The sequence below is a fragment of the Oikopleura dioica genome, chromosome XSR (assembly GCF_907165135.1).
Source record: "Oikopleura dioica chromosome XSR, OKI2018_I68_1.0, whole genome shotgun sequence".
Lineage (NCBI taxonomy): Eukaryota > Metazoa > Chordata > Appendicularia > Copelata > Oikopleuridae > Oikopleura > Oikopleura dioica.
In genome coordinates, this window is record NC_137294.1 from 12,604,040 (window position 1) to 12,622,474 (window position 18,435).

At 40.1% G+C, this 18,435-nt stretch overlaps 6 protein-coding genes and 1 long non-coding RNA gene across 10 annotated transcripts; 4 read left to right on the top strand and 3 right to left on the bottom strand.

Annotated features, from left to right (window-relative positions):
* Nucleotides 1-515: 515 nt before the first annotated feature.
* On the bottom strand, nucleotides 516-3,334 carry LOC145709418 (uncharacterized). Its single transcript, XM_081787099.1, has 5 exons — nucleotides 3,311-3,334; nucleotides 3,012-3,024; nucleotides 2,771-2,968; nucleotides 2,595-2,678; nucleotides 516-740 (listed from the first exon to the last, which is right to left on the bottom strand). Exons 1-5 carry the CDS (start codon nucleotides 3,332-3,334, stop codon nucleotides 664-666), a joined length of 396 nt encoding a protein of 131 aa, XP_081643225.1. The 3' UTR covers nucleotides 516-663.
* A 75-nt stretch (nucleotides 3,335-3,409) lies between these two features.
* Nucleotides 3,410-4,632, bottom strand: LOC145707186 (uncharacterized). The gene is made up of 2 exons (XM_081784677.1): nucleotides 4,199-4,632; nucleotides 3,410-3,671 (listed from the first exon to the last, which is right to left on the bottom strand). The coding sequence occupies exons 1-2, from the start codon at nucleotides 4,293-4,295 to the stop codon at nucleotides 3,460-3,462; spliced, it is 309 nt and encodes a 102-aa protein (XP_081640803.1). The 5' UTR covers nucleotides 4,296-4,632; the 3' UTR covers nucleotides 3,410-3,459.
* Nucleotides 4,633-6,625: 1,993 nt separating this feature from the next.
* On the top strand, nucleotides 6,626-7,630 carry LOC145709419 (peptide methionine sulfoxide reductase MsrA-like). The gene is made up of 4 exons (XM_081787100.1): nucleotides 6,626-6,854; nucleotides 6,977-7,204; nucleotides 7,255-7,401; nucleotides 7,452-7,630. The coding sequence occupies exons 1-4, from the start codon at nucleotides 6,674-6,676 to the stop codon at nucleotides 7,628-7,630; spliced, it is 735 nt and encodes a 244-aa protein (XP_081643226.1). The 5' UTR covers nucleotides 6,626-6,673.
* Nucleotides 7,631-8,640: 1,010 nt separating this feature from the next.
* On the top strand, nucleotides 8,641-13,933 carry LOC145707450 (PSME3-interacting protein-like). Of its 2 annotated transcripts, XM_081784976.1 has the most exons (8): nucleotides 8,641-8,977; nucleotides 9,484-9,554; nucleotides 9,619-9,747; nucleotides 10,335-10,399; nucleotides 10,480-10,550; nucleotides 13,180-13,383; nucleotides 13,638-13,712; nucleotides 13,820-13,933. In XM_081784976.1, exons 1-8 carry the CDS (start codon nucleotides 8,850-8,852, stop codon nucleotides 13,872-13,874), a joined length of 798 nt encoding a protein of 265 aa, XP_081641102.1. In that variant the 5' UTR covers nucleotides 8,641-8,849; the 3' UTR covers nucleotides 13,875-13,933. The 2 variants fall into 2 exon arrangements, with proteins under 2 accessions (XP_081641102.1, XP_081641103.1); XM_081784977.1 differs by having other exon boundaries at nucleotides 8,645-8,977; nucleotides 13,638-13,894.
* On the bottom strand, nucleotides 10,996-11,776 carry LOC145709585 (uncharacterized). Its single transcript, XR_014134909.1, has 5 exons — nucleotides 11,695-11,776; nucleotides 11,586-11,650; nucleotides 11,280-11,339; nucleotides 11,176-11,233; nucleotides 10,996-11,129 (listed from the first exon to the last, which is right to left on the bottom strand). It is a non-coding gene; the product is annotated as an uncharacterized LOC145709585 (long non-coding RNA).
* On the top strand, nucleotides 13,911-16,951 carry LOC145707449 (TLC domain-containing protein 4-B-like). Its single transcript, XM_081784975.1, has 6 exons — nucleotides 13,911-14,059; nucleotides 14,249-14,402; nucleotides 14,446-14,549; nucleotides 14,736-14,908; nucleotides 15,030-15,248; nucleotides 15,553-16,951. Exons 1-6 carry the CDS (start codon nucleotides 14,033-14,035, stop codon nucleotides 15,770-15,772), a joined length of 897 nt encoding a protein of 298 aa, XP_081641101.1. The 5' UTR covers nucleotides 13,911-14,032; the 3' UTR covers nucleotides 15,773-16,951.
* A 263-nt stretch (nucleotides 16,952-17,214) lies between these two features.
* LOC145707451 (uncharacterized) lies at nucleotides 17,215-18,387 on the top strand. 3 transcript variants are annotated; one of them, XM_081784979.1, is made up of 3 exons: nucleotides 17,215-17,350; nucleotides 17,393-17,862; nucleotides 18,040-18,387. In XM_081784979.1, the coding sequence occupies exons 2-3, from the start codon at nucleotides 17,479-17,481 to the stop codon at nucleotides 18,154-18,156; spliced, it is 501 nt and encodes a 166-aa protein (XP_081641105.1). In that variant the 5' UTR covers nucleotides 17,215-17,350; nucleotides 17,393-17,478; the 3' UTR covers nucleotides 18,157-18,387. The 3 variants fall into 3 exon arrangements, with proteins under 3 accessions (XP_081641105.1, XP_081641104.1, XP_081641106.1); XM_081784978.1 differs by having other exon boundaries at nucleotides 17,397-17,862; XM_081784980.1 differs by having other exon boundaries at nucleotides 17,402-17,862.
* Nucleotides 18,388-18,435: the final 48 nt, after the last annotated feature.

Here is an 18,435-nt window from a genome sequence, read left to right on the forward strand (position 1 = left end):
ATCTATTAAAAAATTAAATAAATAATCGAAATTTTCTGTTATCTTTTTAATAATTCTTCTTCATTTTTTCTAGAATTTCTCGAAGAAGTTTTTCTTTCGCGTATTTTCGTATTTCTTGGTAAATCTCTGGGAGAATAGTAAACAGTCGTCTTTGCTCTGTTCAAATTTAGTGATTCGCCTCGGGCCAATCAGCGCCACTGGAGAATCTATCCAAAAATCTACAAAAGAAAAAAAGAAAAGAAACAGAGTCTTCTTCATACAGTAGTACTCAGGGCTGGGCAACCTGTGTAAAAAGCCTGAGTCAGGGTTAAACTAAACTCATGCTTTCTACACAGGTTGCCCAGCCCTGAGTAAGACTCTGTTTCTTTTGTCGTTCTTCGACAACCTGTGTAGAAAGCCTGAGTTAAGTTTAACCCTGACTCAGGCTTTCTACACAGGTTGCCGAGCCTCTACTGTAATCCAGACAAATGTACAGGGCCGTGTGAGCTTTATTGATTGAAGTAGTGAGATGGAAGGATTCCAGAGCAGGAAGAAGTAACTTTCGAGAGCAAGATTGAATTTTAACAGTAGCGAAAATACACAGTTGGGCATGCACAGTCTCTTACGAATTGTAGAACAGTAATTCGTAGCGTCGGAAAGAAGATGGGAGGGTTTCTTCGTTTTTTACTTATTCTGATCGGCGTTTTCTTGGCTCCCCTGCCGAGATGATAAGATTGATATCAGAAGCAGGGTTTTCATGTCTAAATAAAAAATAAAATTTTTCGATAAGAATTTTTTATAAGATTGTATTCCTCTGGAACATTAGTAAATTCTCGCCAATTTGTCAATTCTAGAGCATTTTTGAGAAAATTATTTAATCAGTAATTCATCGCTGATAAGATAATTTTCTCAAAAATGCTCAAGAATCGACCAATCGGTGATGATTTACTAATGTATCAGAGGAGTACAGTAAGAGTTACAGTAACTGTAGAATCTTGATTTTTTCAAAATCGTTTGATAAAATTTCTAGGTTCCGAAAAGTGTCGAGTTCCTGAAAAGAAAAATATGCTTCTCAGAAAGCTTGTGCCAATATTTAGACAGTTTGGGCTAACATACCCCCCCCCCCTAAATTTCCGCGCAATTCGTGGTATTTCGCCCAAGTTTACGTTTCCTCACTTTTCCAAAACCCCCGAAATTTACGCTTCCTTGCGTTTCCTTGCGTTTCCAAATTTCTTCTCCTAACTTTTCCGCGTGCGCCCAAATTTACTCGCGACCCGCTGAAATGCGCGCCAACGCTAATGACCGATTAACCTTACGACCACAAGTGTGCCATATATGGCACCAAGGCAAAAAAAGGCCCGTAACTCATTTTTAACTTGATGTTAGAATTTCGCCGACCCCCCTTTAAGGCCCTACTTTTCGCCGACCTTTCACGTGGTATAACCTAAATGACCGCTGCTTCGCTACAAATGCAACCGAATAGCGAATTTAGCTTCGCTACACTTGTGTCATATATGGCACACAAATGCATTCAGAATGTGCCATATATGGCACATTGTGGTCGGGGGGACTATTTTCTTCCGGAGAAGCAATTGACTTCCTGGGTCGTGGATTGAGTTTTGGCATGTGTCTGCATCATATTTTGGGTAAGGAATCTGATTTGTGCTTGGGCTTGGATTAAGGTTCGGTTTCAGCCAATAATACGGTCTCAAGAAGGCGGTAGAGACGATGTGTCATATATGGCACATTGTGGTCGGTAGGATATCTTCCGCCGGCAAAATTTTGCATTTTTTGGGTAATTTTGTTTGGGTCTGGATTAGAATTTTAGTTCGAATTTAGCCTCAGATTCTCTTCCAGAGTCTGATTTCGGTTTGTTTTTGGGATAAGGCTCGGGTTTGGTTTATAAAATAGCTTCTAGAGGGCAGTAAAGGAGATGTGCCATATATGGCACATTGTGGTCGGGGGGTGAAATTTCCGTTTGTGGTCGTAAGGTTAACGGGCGCGTTATGCAATCATAGCGCCAAATTAAACCAAGGGATTTCAGTCTTTTTCAGGAACTTGAGGCTCTAGAATTGGAAATTTTTCGTGGCTTGGAGTCCAAGCCTTGGACACATAATTTAAATGTGGTCAGGATTTTGCTCGACAGAAGTCGTTTTCATCTATCACACTAGCATAACGTTCTATCAAATAAATTAAAAAATAAATAATTTATTTATAAACTTCACTGTAACAATTAACAATAATTTTATCAAAGATAACATGAGATAGGGCTGCCCTTGGTTCCTAGGGCCTAGGCCCTAGGAAGTCTGGAAGGGAATCTGGCTTTTTATAAAAGATCATCCTTTCTTTGCCCGGAGCGAGCAAAACAAGACTTTTGCGCTCTCACTGAGAGCCTCTCAGAAAGTTAACCGACGAAGCCAATCAGCGCCGCGAGCGTAAATTAGGGCGCACGCGGAAAAGTTAAGCGGCGTAAATTTGGGGGGTTTTGAACAAATCAGGAAGAGTAAATTACGGAAAATGTACCGAGGAATGCGCGAAAACTTGGGGGTGGGGTATGTTATCTGAAGAGCGAGTTTGATAAATTTAGCTTTTCACACTTTTGGAATTGAGCTTACCAAGGTCGTCTTTGGGCTGAGTTTTTCCAAGAGCGGCGAGTCGCTGCTCCAAGGCGTCGTCCTCGAGTTTGAGTGTGTCTAGCTCTAGAAACGGCGAGATTAAATCGGGGCAAGCAAAACACTCGAGGAATTGCGCAGGAATTACTAGAACCGCTGAGAACGCTCGTCTGACTCACCTTTCTCGATTTTGCTGATTGCCGCATCAATCTCGGCTTTGATGATATCCTTGACGTTCTGCTTCTCTTCCGACACTGTGTCATTCAAATTCGCCACTTCCGCGCTCAGGGATTCCACTTCCGCCTGCAGCTCTTTCACTTTCCCTCCCTTGTTCTTTTTTGGGTCAAAACAGAAAACATTTTTCAGAGTTTCAGTAACTTACTTATTGACTAACAACTTGTTAGTAACAAGATCAGCAACCTGTGTTGAAAACCTGAGTCAGGGTCTAAAATGCTAAAATGAAAAGCCGCGTAGCGGCTTTTTCAAAAACGAAGCCGCGAAGCGGCTTTGCCAGAAATTTTAATAAATTTCGATCTGTCTAAGGACCCTGAGTCAGGTTTTGGACACAGGTCTTGGCTGGGCAAGCTTTACTGAAAACCTGAGTCAGGTTCTGAAGAGCTAAAAGGAAAAGCCGCTTCGCGGCTTTGTTTCAAAAAGCCGCTACGCGGCTTTTCATTTTAGCTTTTTCGACCCTGACTCAGGTTTTCAACTCAGGTTGCCGATCTCAAAATCGAAGCTATCATTCAATTTGTCGTAGTCGCTCTTTTGATAGGAAAGACGAATACTTGTTGTTGTTGATGATTTTACCCAGACTTTGAAGGGTTGAATGGAAGAGGGTTGTGGAAATAGTAATCGAATGGGGGGTCGTTCATGATCTCGCTATCTTGAAAAGGAGGCCTTTTGTTGTGTGTTGTTGACTTGTCGTTGTTGGTGTCGTTGTTGTCGTTGTGGTGGTGGTTGTTAATGTTGTCGAGGAACCCGGTTGCCCGCTGCCGGAATCGACATCGTCCGAAATATTTTTGGAAAAAGTAGCGTCGAAGTTGATGTTCATAAAGCTGGGCCATTCATCCTCTGCGCCGACTTAAAAAACGTAATTTTGCAGAGCTGGTCGTTTCTGGCGCAATTTATTATTTTTATTGCGCTGTAGCGTGAAGCTAGCGGGATTACATGGAACCCAGACCAGCGGAGTGGTCTCTCCCCGTCCCAGCGTCGTCAAAGCGCTTCGAAAAACAACAACGCTAGAAAAAAAAATGGATGAACTTGAAAATGGAGGGCTTCAAAGTTTCAGCTTTTGTATTTTGTCAAAACGAGTGCCCCTCGATTTTAATTTTGGGGTGGGAGAAGGAGCGCTACTGCTTCTTCGAAAATTCGCAGAAATTGGCGAATTCTTGAATTAATCTGAACTTCCCGAGTTTTCATAATGACCCCCTTATTCTTTTCGCTAGAAATTAGCTCAAACCCATAATTTTATTTATTAGTAAAAAAAATTTTTTAAAATAAAAATTACCGACCGGAAAATTCAGATATAGCATTCAACTAACTTTCGATGACAAGAAATAAGGGTGTCATAATGATAACTTTTGGAGAAGAGCCCATTTTTGGATTACCTTTGAATGTGATGCGATTCGTCACTTTAGTGAACTTGTCCAACATAAAGGTGAAATTCCTGGTTTCTTCTTTGAAATTCGCGCTGCTTCTGGCCATTAAATTATCTCCAACGGCTTCGAGCGTCAAATTCACCGCCGACTTCTTGAGTTTGCTGTAGACTTCGACGTCTAGAATGTCCGATTCTAGCCGAAACGTGCTTCCAATTTGCCCCCTCCGAAAATGCCCGCAAACTATTTTGTCCTGAATCGCCAGCCCGTTCGTCTCGCAATTTTCCGAAAAAGGGAGCCTGATAAAGTGAGGCGTGATTGAAAACTTCCCAGTCAAGGAAAATAGGCTTAGTTGGCAGTTGCTGACTGTACTGATGCTGAAATTGATGCTTTCGCCTTCTCGTAGGGTTCGTTTTTGCCCGCAGAGATTGTTGGCGGCTGTTGTCTTTTGCGAGGATTTTCGACAATCAAGACTAAACCTTGGCTACGAAACCTGTGCAGAAAATCTGAGTCAGGGTCTGAAAAATCTGTTATGAAAAAGCCGCGAGATTTTTCAGACCCTGACTCAGGTTTTCTGCACAGGTTACCGAGCCTAGGTTTTTACAAATTCCATTATTTGCTTATGTTTTATTTTTAAAGTACAAAAGTCGGGTCGACTATTTCGCCTCATATTTTTTGGACTAAAAACTGACTAGACCTTTTTTGGCTAAAAAATATTCTATAAAAAACCCCCAAAAAACGACGTTTTTCAGAGAAAATTTAGTCAAAATAGGTCTACCCAGTTTTTAGTCCGAAAAACCCTTTGACTAAAATGAAAAAGGTCTAAAATGATTAATAAGAGCTTTTTCGCCAATTTTACTTCCATGAAAAAATCAACTGAACTTTAATTTTCTTCCGGTAGTTTTCTTCTCGAGATAATGGTTGCTCAAACTTGGTTCTCTAAGAATTAAAGTTTCTCTTTTATTCTTTTTTATTTCAAGTTTTAGTCCTCTTCCTGTTGCAAAAGTAGAATCCGACGAGTAAAAGAATCATCTCTTTAATTGTATTTCAAATTTATGCTCTTTTACGAAAAATTCAGGAAAAATGTCGGTTTTTATTTTATGATTTTTTTTATTTAATATTTGTGTTAAAATGTTTCCGAAGATGCGGATTTTTGGAGGAAGGCGCGATTCTGGCGGACGGAGCGTTCTGGCGCCCTCGGAAAGTTTCTGATAGCACGTTTGGGCTTATCAACTTCAATACTCCTTCAGAAGGAAAATATTTCTGACCTTGAGTACCTGATCTCGTCACCCAAGATGCATAAACCGGTGGCACCCGACCGGTTGCTCGATTTTGAGGACGCCCTTCACGACTTAAATTGAAAATTGCAAATTTCGATCCAAAAGTCGTCGAAAGCGGATGCGGCAAATGTCGATTTCGAGATTGAAATTGCTTCTTGCTGATTTTACTGAAAAAATCGAAACAATTTCACAACTCCGACTCAGGTTTTCACTCACTCGGCTCGGCAACCTGTGAAAAAACCTGAGTCAGGTTCTGAAGGATCTGAAAAGCCGCGTAGCAACATCACCATTTTCGATTATTTTAAACTACTAGTGAGGCTGCTTTGCGGCTTCGTTTCTTAAAAGCCGCTACGCGGCTTTTCATTTAGACTCTTCAGAACCTGACTCAGGTTTTCTTCCTAGGCTGCCGAGCCCAGTTTCTGGTTGAAATTCATGTGACAACTTGATCATGGATGTTGCTTTGTTTTGTGTATTGGGGGAACATTTAATTTGACCGCTATGTGGAATTGTTCTGAACATTATCCCTTGTTCGGAGACGACAACAGAAAAACAATTGTCTCAATTGAAAATTGGAAAATTAATTGAATTCAGATTGATTTAGTGCCCTAGATTTTTCAAAAATCTAAATTCGAAATAGCAAAAACTTCTTATTGATCATCTCACTAGATTTTTGACCAGATTCTGTTCCCAGGTGCTGGTGATCTCTCAGTCATTTTTCTGATCGTTAAATTGAACTAAAGACAACAAGAGCGCGCTGGATTCCTAAAACAGGAAGAAAACAGGAAGTCTGAGGAGCATGAGTGGTCACAATCGACTCGTACATTTTTACACGTAAATTATTGCATCTAGCGCTTCACGTATGGGCTCGGCAACCGGTGTAGAAAACCTGAGTCAGGGTTTAAAGAGCTCAAATGAAAAGCCACTACGCGGCTTTTTGAAAACAGAATCATTTCATTTCATCTATTTTTGAATACTTTCAAATCATCTTAGCTCTTTAGACCCTGACTCAGGCTCCTACACAGGTTGCCAAGCGCAGGGTTCACGTATTCGTTTTCGAATGACAAGTAGCGAAAATGGAGAACGTGAGAGTGGCACCATTTGCTTGCCATTTTGACAATGATGTAATCGCTCTTCAAAAAATATAACGATCCGTAAAAAACTCATCTCGTCATTGTCTTATTTTTTTATCGGCCCTGTTTTTAAAAAAATGGGCACTAGTACTACCAGTAAAGTGTTGAAATTAGCATCATTTTTGTTTTGTTTGTTTTCCAGCGGCGGATGCGAGTTTATAGAGCTGCCAAATGTTGGAAAAGTTAATGAAGTTCACCACGTCAATGGAAATAGAATGTTTGCTCCTTGGCCGGAAGGGTTTGAAGAAACGGTTTTAGGTAAGAAGAAATCACTTTTTCAAAATCAAAATGACAAAAGAGAGAGACTTTCTTTATTTTTATTGAAATAAGGGTATCACAACTTTAAAGTTAATCCCTCGATGAAATATTCCCCGTTTCAGGAATGGGTTGCTTTTGGGGAGCAGAGCGGCTTTTCTGGAAGCAAGAAGGAGTCTTCTCAACGCAAGTCGGCTATGCTGGCGGGACAACTGAGTTCCCCACCTATGCCGAAATGAAGGAAGAAAATAAAGGAAAACACGCGGAAGTAGTGAGAATCATCTTTGACCCCGCGAAAATCAGCTTCGGCGAGTTGCTTCAGCTCTTCTTCGAAAATCACGATCCAACTCAAGGTTTGCCCCTTTCTTTCCAAAAACATAGTTCCCAAAAGGGCATTCTTAAGGCGATCGACAAGGAATAGACGTCGGCTGCCAATACCGCTCTGTCGTCTTCGCCCAAAATGAAGAACAGCTCCTGACAGCGCTGAAGACTAAAATTCTCTTCCAAGAGCAACTTGCCAAAATCGAATCGAGAAAAGACGACCTGATAAGTATGAAAATAAAAATGGAAAAGAGGTTCTAAATTTGTTTCAAATTTTAGCGACGGAGATAAAGATAGAAAAGCAATTTTACTACGCCGAAGACTACCACCAGCAATACCTGTCGAAGAATCCTGACGGCTTTTGCGGGCTGAAAAATGAAGGGATCAAGTGTCCATCGCCAAATGACGACTTTAAGGGTGTACCCAACGAAATCAAGGATTCTTTCGAGCAGAGCTAAGTCACTGTTGTCTGGTAGACATTTTCCCAGCTGGCAATCAGGGAATGAAGGTGGAACTTAGCTTGGCTGGGCAACCTGTGCAGAAACCTGAGTCAGGGTCCTGAAAGAGGTTGAAAGAGCCAAGCTTATTTCTACCTTCATTTTCTCCTTGATAGACGGCTAGAAAAATGTCTAGCAGACATAGAAGATGGGAATGAAGCCTGCTTGAAATAACAATATTTCGATTTGGCTGCGTACCCCCTTAAGAATTTTCTGAAAGAAGAGCTCTGATGAATCAACTGGTGATTAGGAAAATTCGTGTTCATGATTCTGCAAAATTCTGAAAAATAAATCGTCAAATTCGAGTTAATAAGGGATTAGCGTTACTCAAAGCTTCAAACTCTCAAATGAAAAACTCCAATCATCGGAATGCCAAATCAATCTAATTCTCCAAATTCTGGCGATTGTCTCAAGTCAGACAGACGTCCAGACAATTATCGCTACCAGTCGAGCGATAACTCAAAATCGTAGCGCTGAAGACACTTTTTTTCAATTTATTCAAAGCGTTTTTTGAAAAAAAATATTCAAGAAATTAAATAAAAATATTTTCAGATGCTTTAAAAATGGCGAGAAATTTGAAAATGAAAAAAAATCCCAAAAGGAAGGGATATTGCCCCCGTCATGAGGAATCTAGGCTCGGCAAAGAGCCGCATAGCAACTTTTTTCGAAAACATTAGATTCTGGCGAAGCCGCAAAGCGCTTGGCTCGGCAACCTGCGTAGAAAGCCTGAGTCAGGGTCTGAGAGATCTTTACTGAAAAGCCGCGTAGCGGCTTTTTTTAAAACGTAGCCGCTATGCGCCTTCGCATATCTTACCTATCTAATCTATTTTTAGATTTTCTACGCGGCTTTTCATTAAAGATCTTTCAGACCCTGACTCAGGCTTTCTACACAGGTTGCCGAGCCCAGCATTTTGCGGCTTCGTTTTAAAAAACGGCTACGCGGCTTTTTATTTTAGCTTTTCCAGAGCCTGGCTAAGGTTTTTACTCCAGTTGCCGAGCCCAGGTTGTCCAGACGGGATCAATTGGAAACGCTGAAAACGGCGGCTGAGTCATAAAAAGGAGGGGCCATTGTGGTGACTCAGCGCAAAGCAAAAAAAAAAAATCGATTTTGGGTTGTTTCCTCTTTTAGAGAATTGAAGTGCCGATTTCACCCGAAAACTGGCTCCCATTTTGAGAAGAAATGTCGTCTGGATTTTTCTCCGAGAAAGAAGCCGAACAGAATCGAATTTCTAGGCAGAAAGAATGGGAAAGAGTCAGAAAACCGAATGATCCGAAAGAAGCGCCGCTTGACCAGCTCAAAAACGCAAGGTACACCCTTAATTTTTCTTTTTTTTTTTATTTTTCTGTCCAGTTAAATTTATTTGGATAGTTTATACATTTTTAATTATTATTAAATTTTTTAAATTCATTAATAAAAAAATTAACTCGTCGGCGATCAATAGACCAATAATTTGGAATATTTTTTAATATTTTTTGAAATATGCGAAACTCGCTTCTGTGACCAAATTATTGTTCGAACTGCCCGAAAGGTTAAATTTAAAAATTTTGATTTTCAAAAAAATGTCGGAAAATTCAGAAATCGGTCGATTATTGGACAATTTTCATCAAAACATTTGAATTTTATAGATTTTATTCACTGACCAGATGATTGGCTTTGCTCTCGGAATGGGTTAAATTAATTATTTTTAGTTTGAAACAATTAAATTCTTCGAAAATTGGCTGATTTTTTGACATTCGTTTTGCAATTTTCGTCATTATTAAAAGATTTTGTTTTTTGACCGGAAAATTGGTCATTTTTTAAATTTTGTGTTGAGGCCACTTCACCAGCAGCTAGAAGAAAATCGCGTGGCGGAACAGGAAGCTCTGAACGACTCATTGGCGCTGAGTGAGTTTTTAACTTTTGAAATAAAAATTTCACTTTTGCTAATAAAATCTAAAAATCCATTCAGAAAACCAAATCAGGGGGCTCAATGAAGACGAAACGGCGTATTTGAACTCGGTCTCCAATGCCGAAATGAAAATCGAGAGGGAACGGCAGAGAGAAGCGGATCTTCTTATTGGCGCGCTCAAGCGAAATCAGGAATGCGTTTTTTAAGAATTTAAGAATTTTTAAAATAGGTCAATCAAATTGCTGCATTTAGGCTGAGAAACTATGCAGCAATTTGATTGGCCACGGAAAAAAAGAACTTATGGTTATTTTTTCTACACTTGCTCCTTTTGATAATGAACCTTTCCATCAAGGGTTTCTAATTGGTCGATTAGGGCCACGGTAGATCACAGCCAATCAGAGGCCTTGGATGGAAATTTTCATTATCAAAGGAAGCCGCTGTAGATAAGAGATAGCCTTAGTTCTGTTTCCGATCTGGCAAATGAACTTTCTACGCTTGCTTTTTCCGATAATGAAGATTTCCATCCAAGGTCCTGATTGGTTGATTTTGACGCTTATTCCTTAGCTGATCAGAAGCCATGGATTGAAGTTTCGTTATCAAAAGAAGCCACTGTAGATTAGGATACCCTTAGTCATGTTTCCTAACCCTGAGTCTATCTACAGACTGTAGACTACAGTACCCAATCAAAATTTCTAGATCAGTAATAATAGCAAATGTGTACAAAGTATTTTTAGAGCTCAAAATATAAAATTCCCAATTAAAAAAAAAACGTATGAAGAGCTCTTATTCGATCAGAAACGACGCGACTAAACCAGTTTTAGTTGAAAAGTCGAAGCTTTCAGAAACGGGTTTATTTCTTCTTTTTTCGATCTTGGACAGCTCGATTGGGCCGTAAATTAAGCGAAAGTGAACCCTTGTTCTGATGAAAATGGAAAAAGAAAGAAGAAACAATCCTCGCTCCTCGCGGGAGCAATAAAAAGAAAGTCAGAGTGGTTAGTTTCTCTTTTTACAGTTATTACAGTTAATGGTACTTTTTATTAATGAACCAGATTGATCTGTCGCAAGTTACTCTTACAGACTTGCAGTTACAGTTACCAGAGTTGTAATTTTTTCTGAGTCAGCTGAAAAATCAGGCTTTTCTAGTCGGGCTCGGCTCCGATTGAGCCAGCTCAGCTCAATAGCGCTAAAAACGAGCTCGCTCAATTGAAGCTGAAGCTCAGCTCAGAATCACGAATATGAGCTAGCTCAGCTTGAGCCAACTCAGCTCAAAAGCGCTAAAATTGAGTCTGCGCTATTCGAGCCAGCTTAGCTCAGCTCCAATTGAACCAGCTCAGCTCAAATGAAATGAAGGTCAGCTTGAGTATAAACTCAATTTGAGCTAGAGCTCAGCGAAGAATATTGAAAACTGGAGCCTGAGACGAATCTAAAGCTCAAGATAAAAAAAAGTACAACTCTGAGTCAGAGTCTCTGACTGTAACTGTCGATTCTAACTCGTGTGATCGGAACTGTGCTCCAAGTTCGAGATGAAAACGTCGAGAAAGAATTTTCGCCTTTGCGCGAATTGAGCCACCCTGAACAGTTTCGTTTTTACAGTAAGATTCAAAAGGTCCTTTTTACCGTTCGTGATGCATAAACTTTTCTATCAGTTTGTCAATTTTCGTTTCATTCTCGCTCGCTGAATTTCGTTCATTTACACTGTAAAAATGACTGTTATTTCTTACCTCTAGTAACGCTCATTTGAAAACTTTCTCCGACTGCTTTTAGTTTTCGTAAGTTTGAGTCTGTAAAGAGAAATATTGATAGAGACACCCTAAGCTTCAATAAATGGGAACCCCTAACTTCTCGAAATAAGCGAGCTTGGCTCAGTAACCTGTGAAGAAAGCCTGCGTCAAGGTCTGATTGATCTCCAATGAAAAGCCGCGGACCCTGACTCAGGTTTTCTACACAGGCTAATGAGCCCAGCAAGCGAGTTAACAATTTAGGGCGGATTCGCTGAAGATTTATCGACAATTTAACGATTGACTTACGAATTAATCTAATTTCTTCGCTTCTGATTCTATTCAGCTCATCTATCGTCATTTTTTCCAGCTTTCTAGCGCCGGAAATCAATTTCAATCTTCAAATCTCTGAACTGACCTTTTACTTTTTCGAGATTTTCTTTCCAACATCAAGCTTTTCTTGGTTTCTTTTTCTTCAAAATTTTTATTTTTTCTCCTCTTTTTTTTGCGTACGGCAGTGCTGCAGTTGAGTAGATCTGGCGGCGTTATGAGAACTTGATTTTACCTAAAAAAGACCGACTATTGACCGCGACTATTAATTTTGCTGGTTGATTAGAGTGGCGCCGATTTTCCATCTGATTCTCATCAATTATTCTTTTACTTTCGACTTGATCGAAAAGTGAAGGATCAAGTGTTAGAGAATCAGGCCAGCAAAACCTGTAAATCAAATTCTCCCGACTCTTTTTTTGACAAATCTACGGTCAAAGTCGAACTCGTTTCGAGCATTGATCTCAAATCAGAATCTTCAATTTTAATCCAAAGTTCATTTTCAGGGTGTCAACATAGGAATATCTTTTTACATCCTTTGAACACCAATTAAGATCTTTAACGGAATCGAAAAGCCGCTTTCTGCCGCTTTGAGCAGAAAGACGTGCAAAAGCCGCAGTTTATGTGGCTTAAGTTTTCTTTTACAGGGACGCTTTGCTGACCTAAAATAAGGCCATTGCCATTTTAATTGTAGAACTGACTCAAGCCGAGAACCCGCTTGCAACTTCGAGCAAAAAAAGTTAAAAAGCCGGAGAAGCACGGCTATTATATTTGTTCTTTGAAGCCGCAAGCGTATTCTCGAGTTGAATCAGTTCTACAGTTAGCTTGATGATACCTTTATTTACTGTAAGAAAAGCTTCCCCTTCAAATAAAATTCAAGCCGCGCAAAGAGCGGCTCTTTTTTGTCTTTTTGCGCGAAGCCGCAAAAGCCAATTCTGTACCCAGTACTTCATTTGCTCCCTTTTTACCTCTTTTTTAATAATTTTCTAGCGGTATTGAAAATGGATGTTAACTTTTCTTTTGAACTTTTTCAAAATCGTGTAATACTCTCTTTCATTTGAATCTACTTTTGATTGTGATTTCGGCGACTAGATGGCGTTATCGATGCTAATTAATAAATTTTAAATCGGTGGACAGATTGAATCGACGATTCGGCCATCAGTTTTCATGTTTCGGGCTGTAACACTCTTTTAATTTTAATTCAGTCTTTTTCGCTGATTTTACGGCGTTCTTTCGAAGTCGCATTTCTTTAATTTTCTTTAAAAAATTGAATATTAATCAAAACACTCAGTTATAAAGAAATGAGTAGTTTAGGGGTTAATACTGGCCTAACGCTCGGGAACCTGTGTGGGAAACCTGAGTCAGGGTTCGGAAGGACTGAAAAACAAATTTATAATAGCTCTTTTGGGACCCTGACTCAGGTTTTCTTCACAGGTTGCCAAGCCAAGGTCGTTGTTTTTGAGCGGAAATAAACCTGCTTGGCTGCTTGATAAAAACTCAAAAAAGCTCTTGACAGGAGAAGGATTAAATTATCTAGTTCAACCCTCAACCACTTGGATTTAACATTTTTCTTCAGTGGAAAAGCCGAAAAACTCGATCAACCAAAACCAAAAAGCCAAAAAGAAGAGAACGCCTCTCCAAAGAAAGTCCCAAGCGCTGCCAATCTTTCCGCTGCTGTCAGATCTGCCGATTCAAACTCTAGTTCAAATTCAGCTTCCAAAACCTCGCAAATTTCAAATAACGAGCCCTCCGCGCTATTGTCTTTAGGAGCGCAGTACAGGTAAACTTTTACTGGCTTTATATCTCCACATGGACTCGGCAACCCGTGTAGAAACCTGAGTCAGGGTCCTTAAAGAGCTCTAATCCGTCAAGGATAGCGTCGCGAAAGCCGCCTGCGGCTTTTGAGTAAAAAAAACGCCTTAAAAGGTAGATTCTCGTGGCTTTTCCTCGAAGCCGCAAGCGGCTTTTCGGTTTTAACTAGTTCTCGAACGGGTCCTTGATTTCATTGGCTCGCGTGTCAACTCAAAATTCTAGCGACTCCGACGACGACGAAAGAAAAAACAGCGACACAAGTGACTCTGACGAAGACTCCGACGGCGTCGAACTCAGGCCGAGCTCAAACGAGCAAAAACTCGAAAACTAAAAACCTCTTCGAAAAACCAAAAAACTTAAAGCCGCTTTCCAAAACCACCGCCTTTATTGAGTTCTTCTCGCAGCGAATTCCTTGCTCTGGGCAGACTAGTCAGATTTGCTCACGGCCTCAAAGGCTGACTTTTTCCAGCTTGCAATAATTTATCGTTCATGAATTTAAAGAATGAACAAGTTCTTCTGTTTTAGATTGATTTTGTTGAAAAAAAGAAAGGAAGGAAAAGGAAGAACCAAAATAAATAAACGATCGCCTAGAAGCCCATGAAAATTTATCCAGCAAGATGTTGACGACTGAAAACTTCTCTTTAGTAAGACTCACTTTTCATCATAAATTAACTGCTATATCGACCCGAGGACACCTAAATTACTGGAAAGGGGTCTAAATGGGGGTTTCCGTATCAACCAAAAGCAAGAATTCTTTGTTTTAGCCAGTAAATACTACAAGAAACAAGCCCGCTTATGTGGGTTGAAACCTGGTCCTAACGGTTCATTTCTAGCTGGCTGTTCTGATACCTATCCACTTTTGCGCCGTCTTCGTTTTATTCCCGTCAATCCTCTCCCATGCCTCGATCGTCCCTTTGCTCAAAGACAAAGACTTCTTCTCCCGCCTCAGAATGGCCAACACCTGCTGCTCAACCTATGTCAACACAAGTACGTCCCCTCTTCCTCCCACCACCAATAATTTCAATTCTAGCGCTTGCTTTTCTATCCCTCTGGATTGTTTACAACGACGAAGAGACAATTAAAGATCCCGTGAATGGTAGTTCGCCAATCTCGCGATTTTCGCTCATTTTATCACTCAGGAATCGGATCATTCAAGTACCTTTTTCTCGATCAGTTATTTTTTCTCAGAATTCGCTTGCTTTTCTCTCTCTTTTCTGGGCCCGTGTCTAGCAGTTCTAGACAAGAACGAGAAATGACGCGATTTCGTCCGCAAATGCTAGGTTTACTACAGTTTAATTGAGACAGACGATGATCCAGGCTCTCAGCTTTCTTGCTTATGATATCCTGATACTCGCCCTACCTCTCATCAGACACCACTTTTTCCCAGACTACTCGGCCGAAGAAATGGCCAAAATGGACAAATCGCTTCAGTACTTGGTTGATGACAGAATACAACCAAAGAGTGTCACTCCACTCAAAGTTCTCTTATGCAAGTAAGTTTGCACAAATTCACCTTTTTTAGGTCACCTAACCTAGAAAAGCCGGATTTTTAATGAAATACAGCAGCTACAAATCAAACTTGTTAGTTAGGCTAGTAATTACGCCTTATTTCAGAGAATGGGACAACAAAAGTCCGAAGGAGCGCTACTCCTTCCTCGGGCACCACTTGACGGCATTCCTGTCTTTCTGGTGGATCCTCTCTAATGACCAGCTTCTTTACCTTGCGAATCACAGACTCATTGCCGAGCTTTCAACGCCTTTCCTCAACCTCATGGTTCTAGCCGACAACATACCTTCAGTTCCTGTTTTATTTATTGACATCCTCAAGATTAGGTACAGTAATCTTTCCATATGCTATAGCTTCAAAATTGACGCATCATCTGACCTATCCGAGGTCATCTCACCTCAAATGATCTTGTATCTTGAGGTCAGGTTGCTTTAAAATGTCATATTTCGTTCAGAAAAAGGTCACATAACTTAGGATAACCTCAAGAATGAGCTATATAAAGTCAGGTGACATTTCCGTCCCTGCATGACCCCAAATGACCTTCGAAGAGAGTCTGTTTGCCTTGATTAACCTTGATTTGCTACTAGTTCTAGTCATAAAATTCGATAATCAATAATTTCTGTTTTGTAGCTTCTCGATCGTATTTATCTCCTGCCGAATGCTGACGGCTCCCTTCTTCTGGGGCACGGTGATTTCCGTCGACCTGGGCGACGTGCCCTTCTGGCCACGCATCCTCCAGACTCTAGCGCCGGCTCTGCTCGACGTCCTCAACATCTACTGGGCGCAGAAAATCATCTACAAACTAATCAGAGCGCTAAAACGAGTCGAATCCAGCGTCGGATACGACTAAAATCTTACTTAAAATTTTAACTAAAAAATAATACAATTCAGCTTATCTAAAAGTTTAAAATATCATTTAGTATTCTTTTTGTCATTTTTAATTAATTATTATTTCTCGTGGAACATGTACTTACTGCGGATTCTTCAAGTGTCGTTAAAAAATTAAATAATTATTTAAAAAATTCAACAAAAATCGAAACTAAAAAACGCCTATCCGTCAGAATTGTATTTACCGGAACACTTGAAACTTAAAAACACTCTTCCAATTTTAAATTGTTGATTTGGCTTCTCCCTTTCTCTTTCCGCGCGTGTAATTTTTCTATGTCACCCTGCATACACTGACAGTCCACTGTATCTCACAAGAAAAAGAAAAACTACTAAACTCACGAAAACTGATTCTGTCAAGAACGATTTTGAGGTTTCAGATCTAAAACAAGCACACTCCTTTTTGTTACGGGCCTTTTATAATCGACTTTTGAAACTGAGTTATCATGGTCACACTCTAATTTGATCGAACGTATGAACGTTGTTCCTCTCAAAGAAAAAATTAAGGGTCTCCCTTTTAAATTGAAAATTTTGGACTTGAACATCAAGCCTTTTTCAAATCCAAAATTTGAAATAATAAAGGGGACCCTTTATTTCTTGCTATGCTAGGGACTAAATAGAGGTTTAAATCCCATTCGTAAGAAAAAAGGTTGTCACTATGTTAACTCAGCTAGAAAACCGACCACGTGATGTGTCTATCCTTCCAACTTAACATCTAAAAGAATCAGTACCACAACAATATGTTACCTACTGGGTAGTTTTTAAAACTCAACTTGCTATTTTTCACTATTTCCCGACCCTCTTTTTACTATTTGAAATTCAAAAATGACTATTTTATTTTATTTACTATTTTCAATTTCCAATTTTACTATTTCATTCAAAGTAGCGAAAAACGTCACTTGTGTTTCCACTCGTTGAAAACTAAAAGAATTCTCGTATTCAAGCAATACAAGAAAAAGTCGACAAAGTGTTTATCCGTCTGTATTTATTATTATAAACAACAGTTTGTATTTTATCAAAGTGCAGTCTTTCACTAGAAAATCTGTTTTTTTCTGGAAGAAGTCATCTTTGCATTTTTCAACAATACCTCCGCTTGACCGTCAAGCTGCAAATAATATATTAAATAAACATGCTTGCCCAATTATCTAAATTATCTCTGAAAAAGCTCTAGTGGACGATTTATATCTGATGAGATGTCTCAGTATTATATTTTCAGAAAGCGTTGACCCAGAGCTTTAACATTTGTCAGGGTCATGTTCTTTTTAGGGTCAATTGAGGTCAGTTGACCCTTCAAAGGTCGCCTGAACTTGAAAAATGTGATAGCTATGGGTGTAAGATCTCTGAAAACATATGCTTGTGTCTAATATCTGTTACAGTTGCTCCTCTAGAACTTTTGTTCTCGAAGCAGATGGATAACATGATTCCCTCTTTCAGAAATTGTTTAAAATACAATAATGCACGACATTGATTTGTCGAGACTTCCGATCGAGAAGGAATACTCGGAGAACATCAACAGAAGCATGCAAGTTCCATCGTCGATAACGTAAGCCCCAAATTCAAAGCTGCTAGTAACATTGACTGTAAGCCAGTTTAGCGAGTAGCGGGGGGAGCAGTAGCGATTCCGAAAGTCGGCGAAGAAGCGGCGCTAGAACAAACTCGACTCTGGAACTGATGAAGGCGCCGAAAGTCATTTCCCCTTTTGGAGCAGAAGAAGAGGCGGAAATTGAGCCGAGGAGCTTTTCGCCCGCTCGGGAAAGCTACAGGCACAAAAGAACGGCACACACAGGGAGAAGCGATCCTTGGGCTCATCTGCCGGCCACATACGAATTCGACAATTTGGAAATGAAGGCGCCGGCGAGAAGGATCAGAGCAGACTCCCGCGACGACGAAGGGACACCTCAGCGACCGACGATCCGGGGCATTTACTCGTCGAATTTTGAAGCGATGACGATGGCGAGCGAGGAGCTCTCGGATCTGAACGAACAGCTGCTCAAGGACCTCGACAAAACGGCGGAAAATGAAAAGCTGAGGAAGCAGATCTTCAAGATTAACAGAGTAAGTAATCTGTTACTTACTTGTCGCTTTCGGTTAGGGTTAGGGACCATGTGGCCTCGATTAGCAAAAGAAAGGTCAAGATAAGAACCTTGAGCCTTATTATCTGAGCTCAATTGACCTCAAATATACCAAATATGATCGTAAAATATGGTAAGTTTACTAACTATCATTTCGCAGAAACTCCTGACGCACGAGAAGCAAATGGCGGCGATGCAGCAGAAACTGACGCTCTTCGCAGCAATCTTCGGCAGCGTCTGTCTCGGTGCGCTCATGTATCAACTTCGGCGTCCCTGAAGACTCCGTCAAATCTGCCAAAGAGCATTTTTAATTTATTTATGAAAAAAGGAAGATCCACACAATGTCATCCACAGTTCGTAAACTCACTTCTTTTCAACTCAACCAATCGTGAACTCTTCAACAATTACTACTTTTATTTTTACTGTGCAAAACTTAATACTGTCTTGTCTTTTAAATTAATTCTTGCTTTTAAAAACTACTTTCAATAAAGATCAATTTATCCAGATTACAAAATTTTAGTCAAATTTATGCTCTGTGGAGGATAAATTGAAAAGT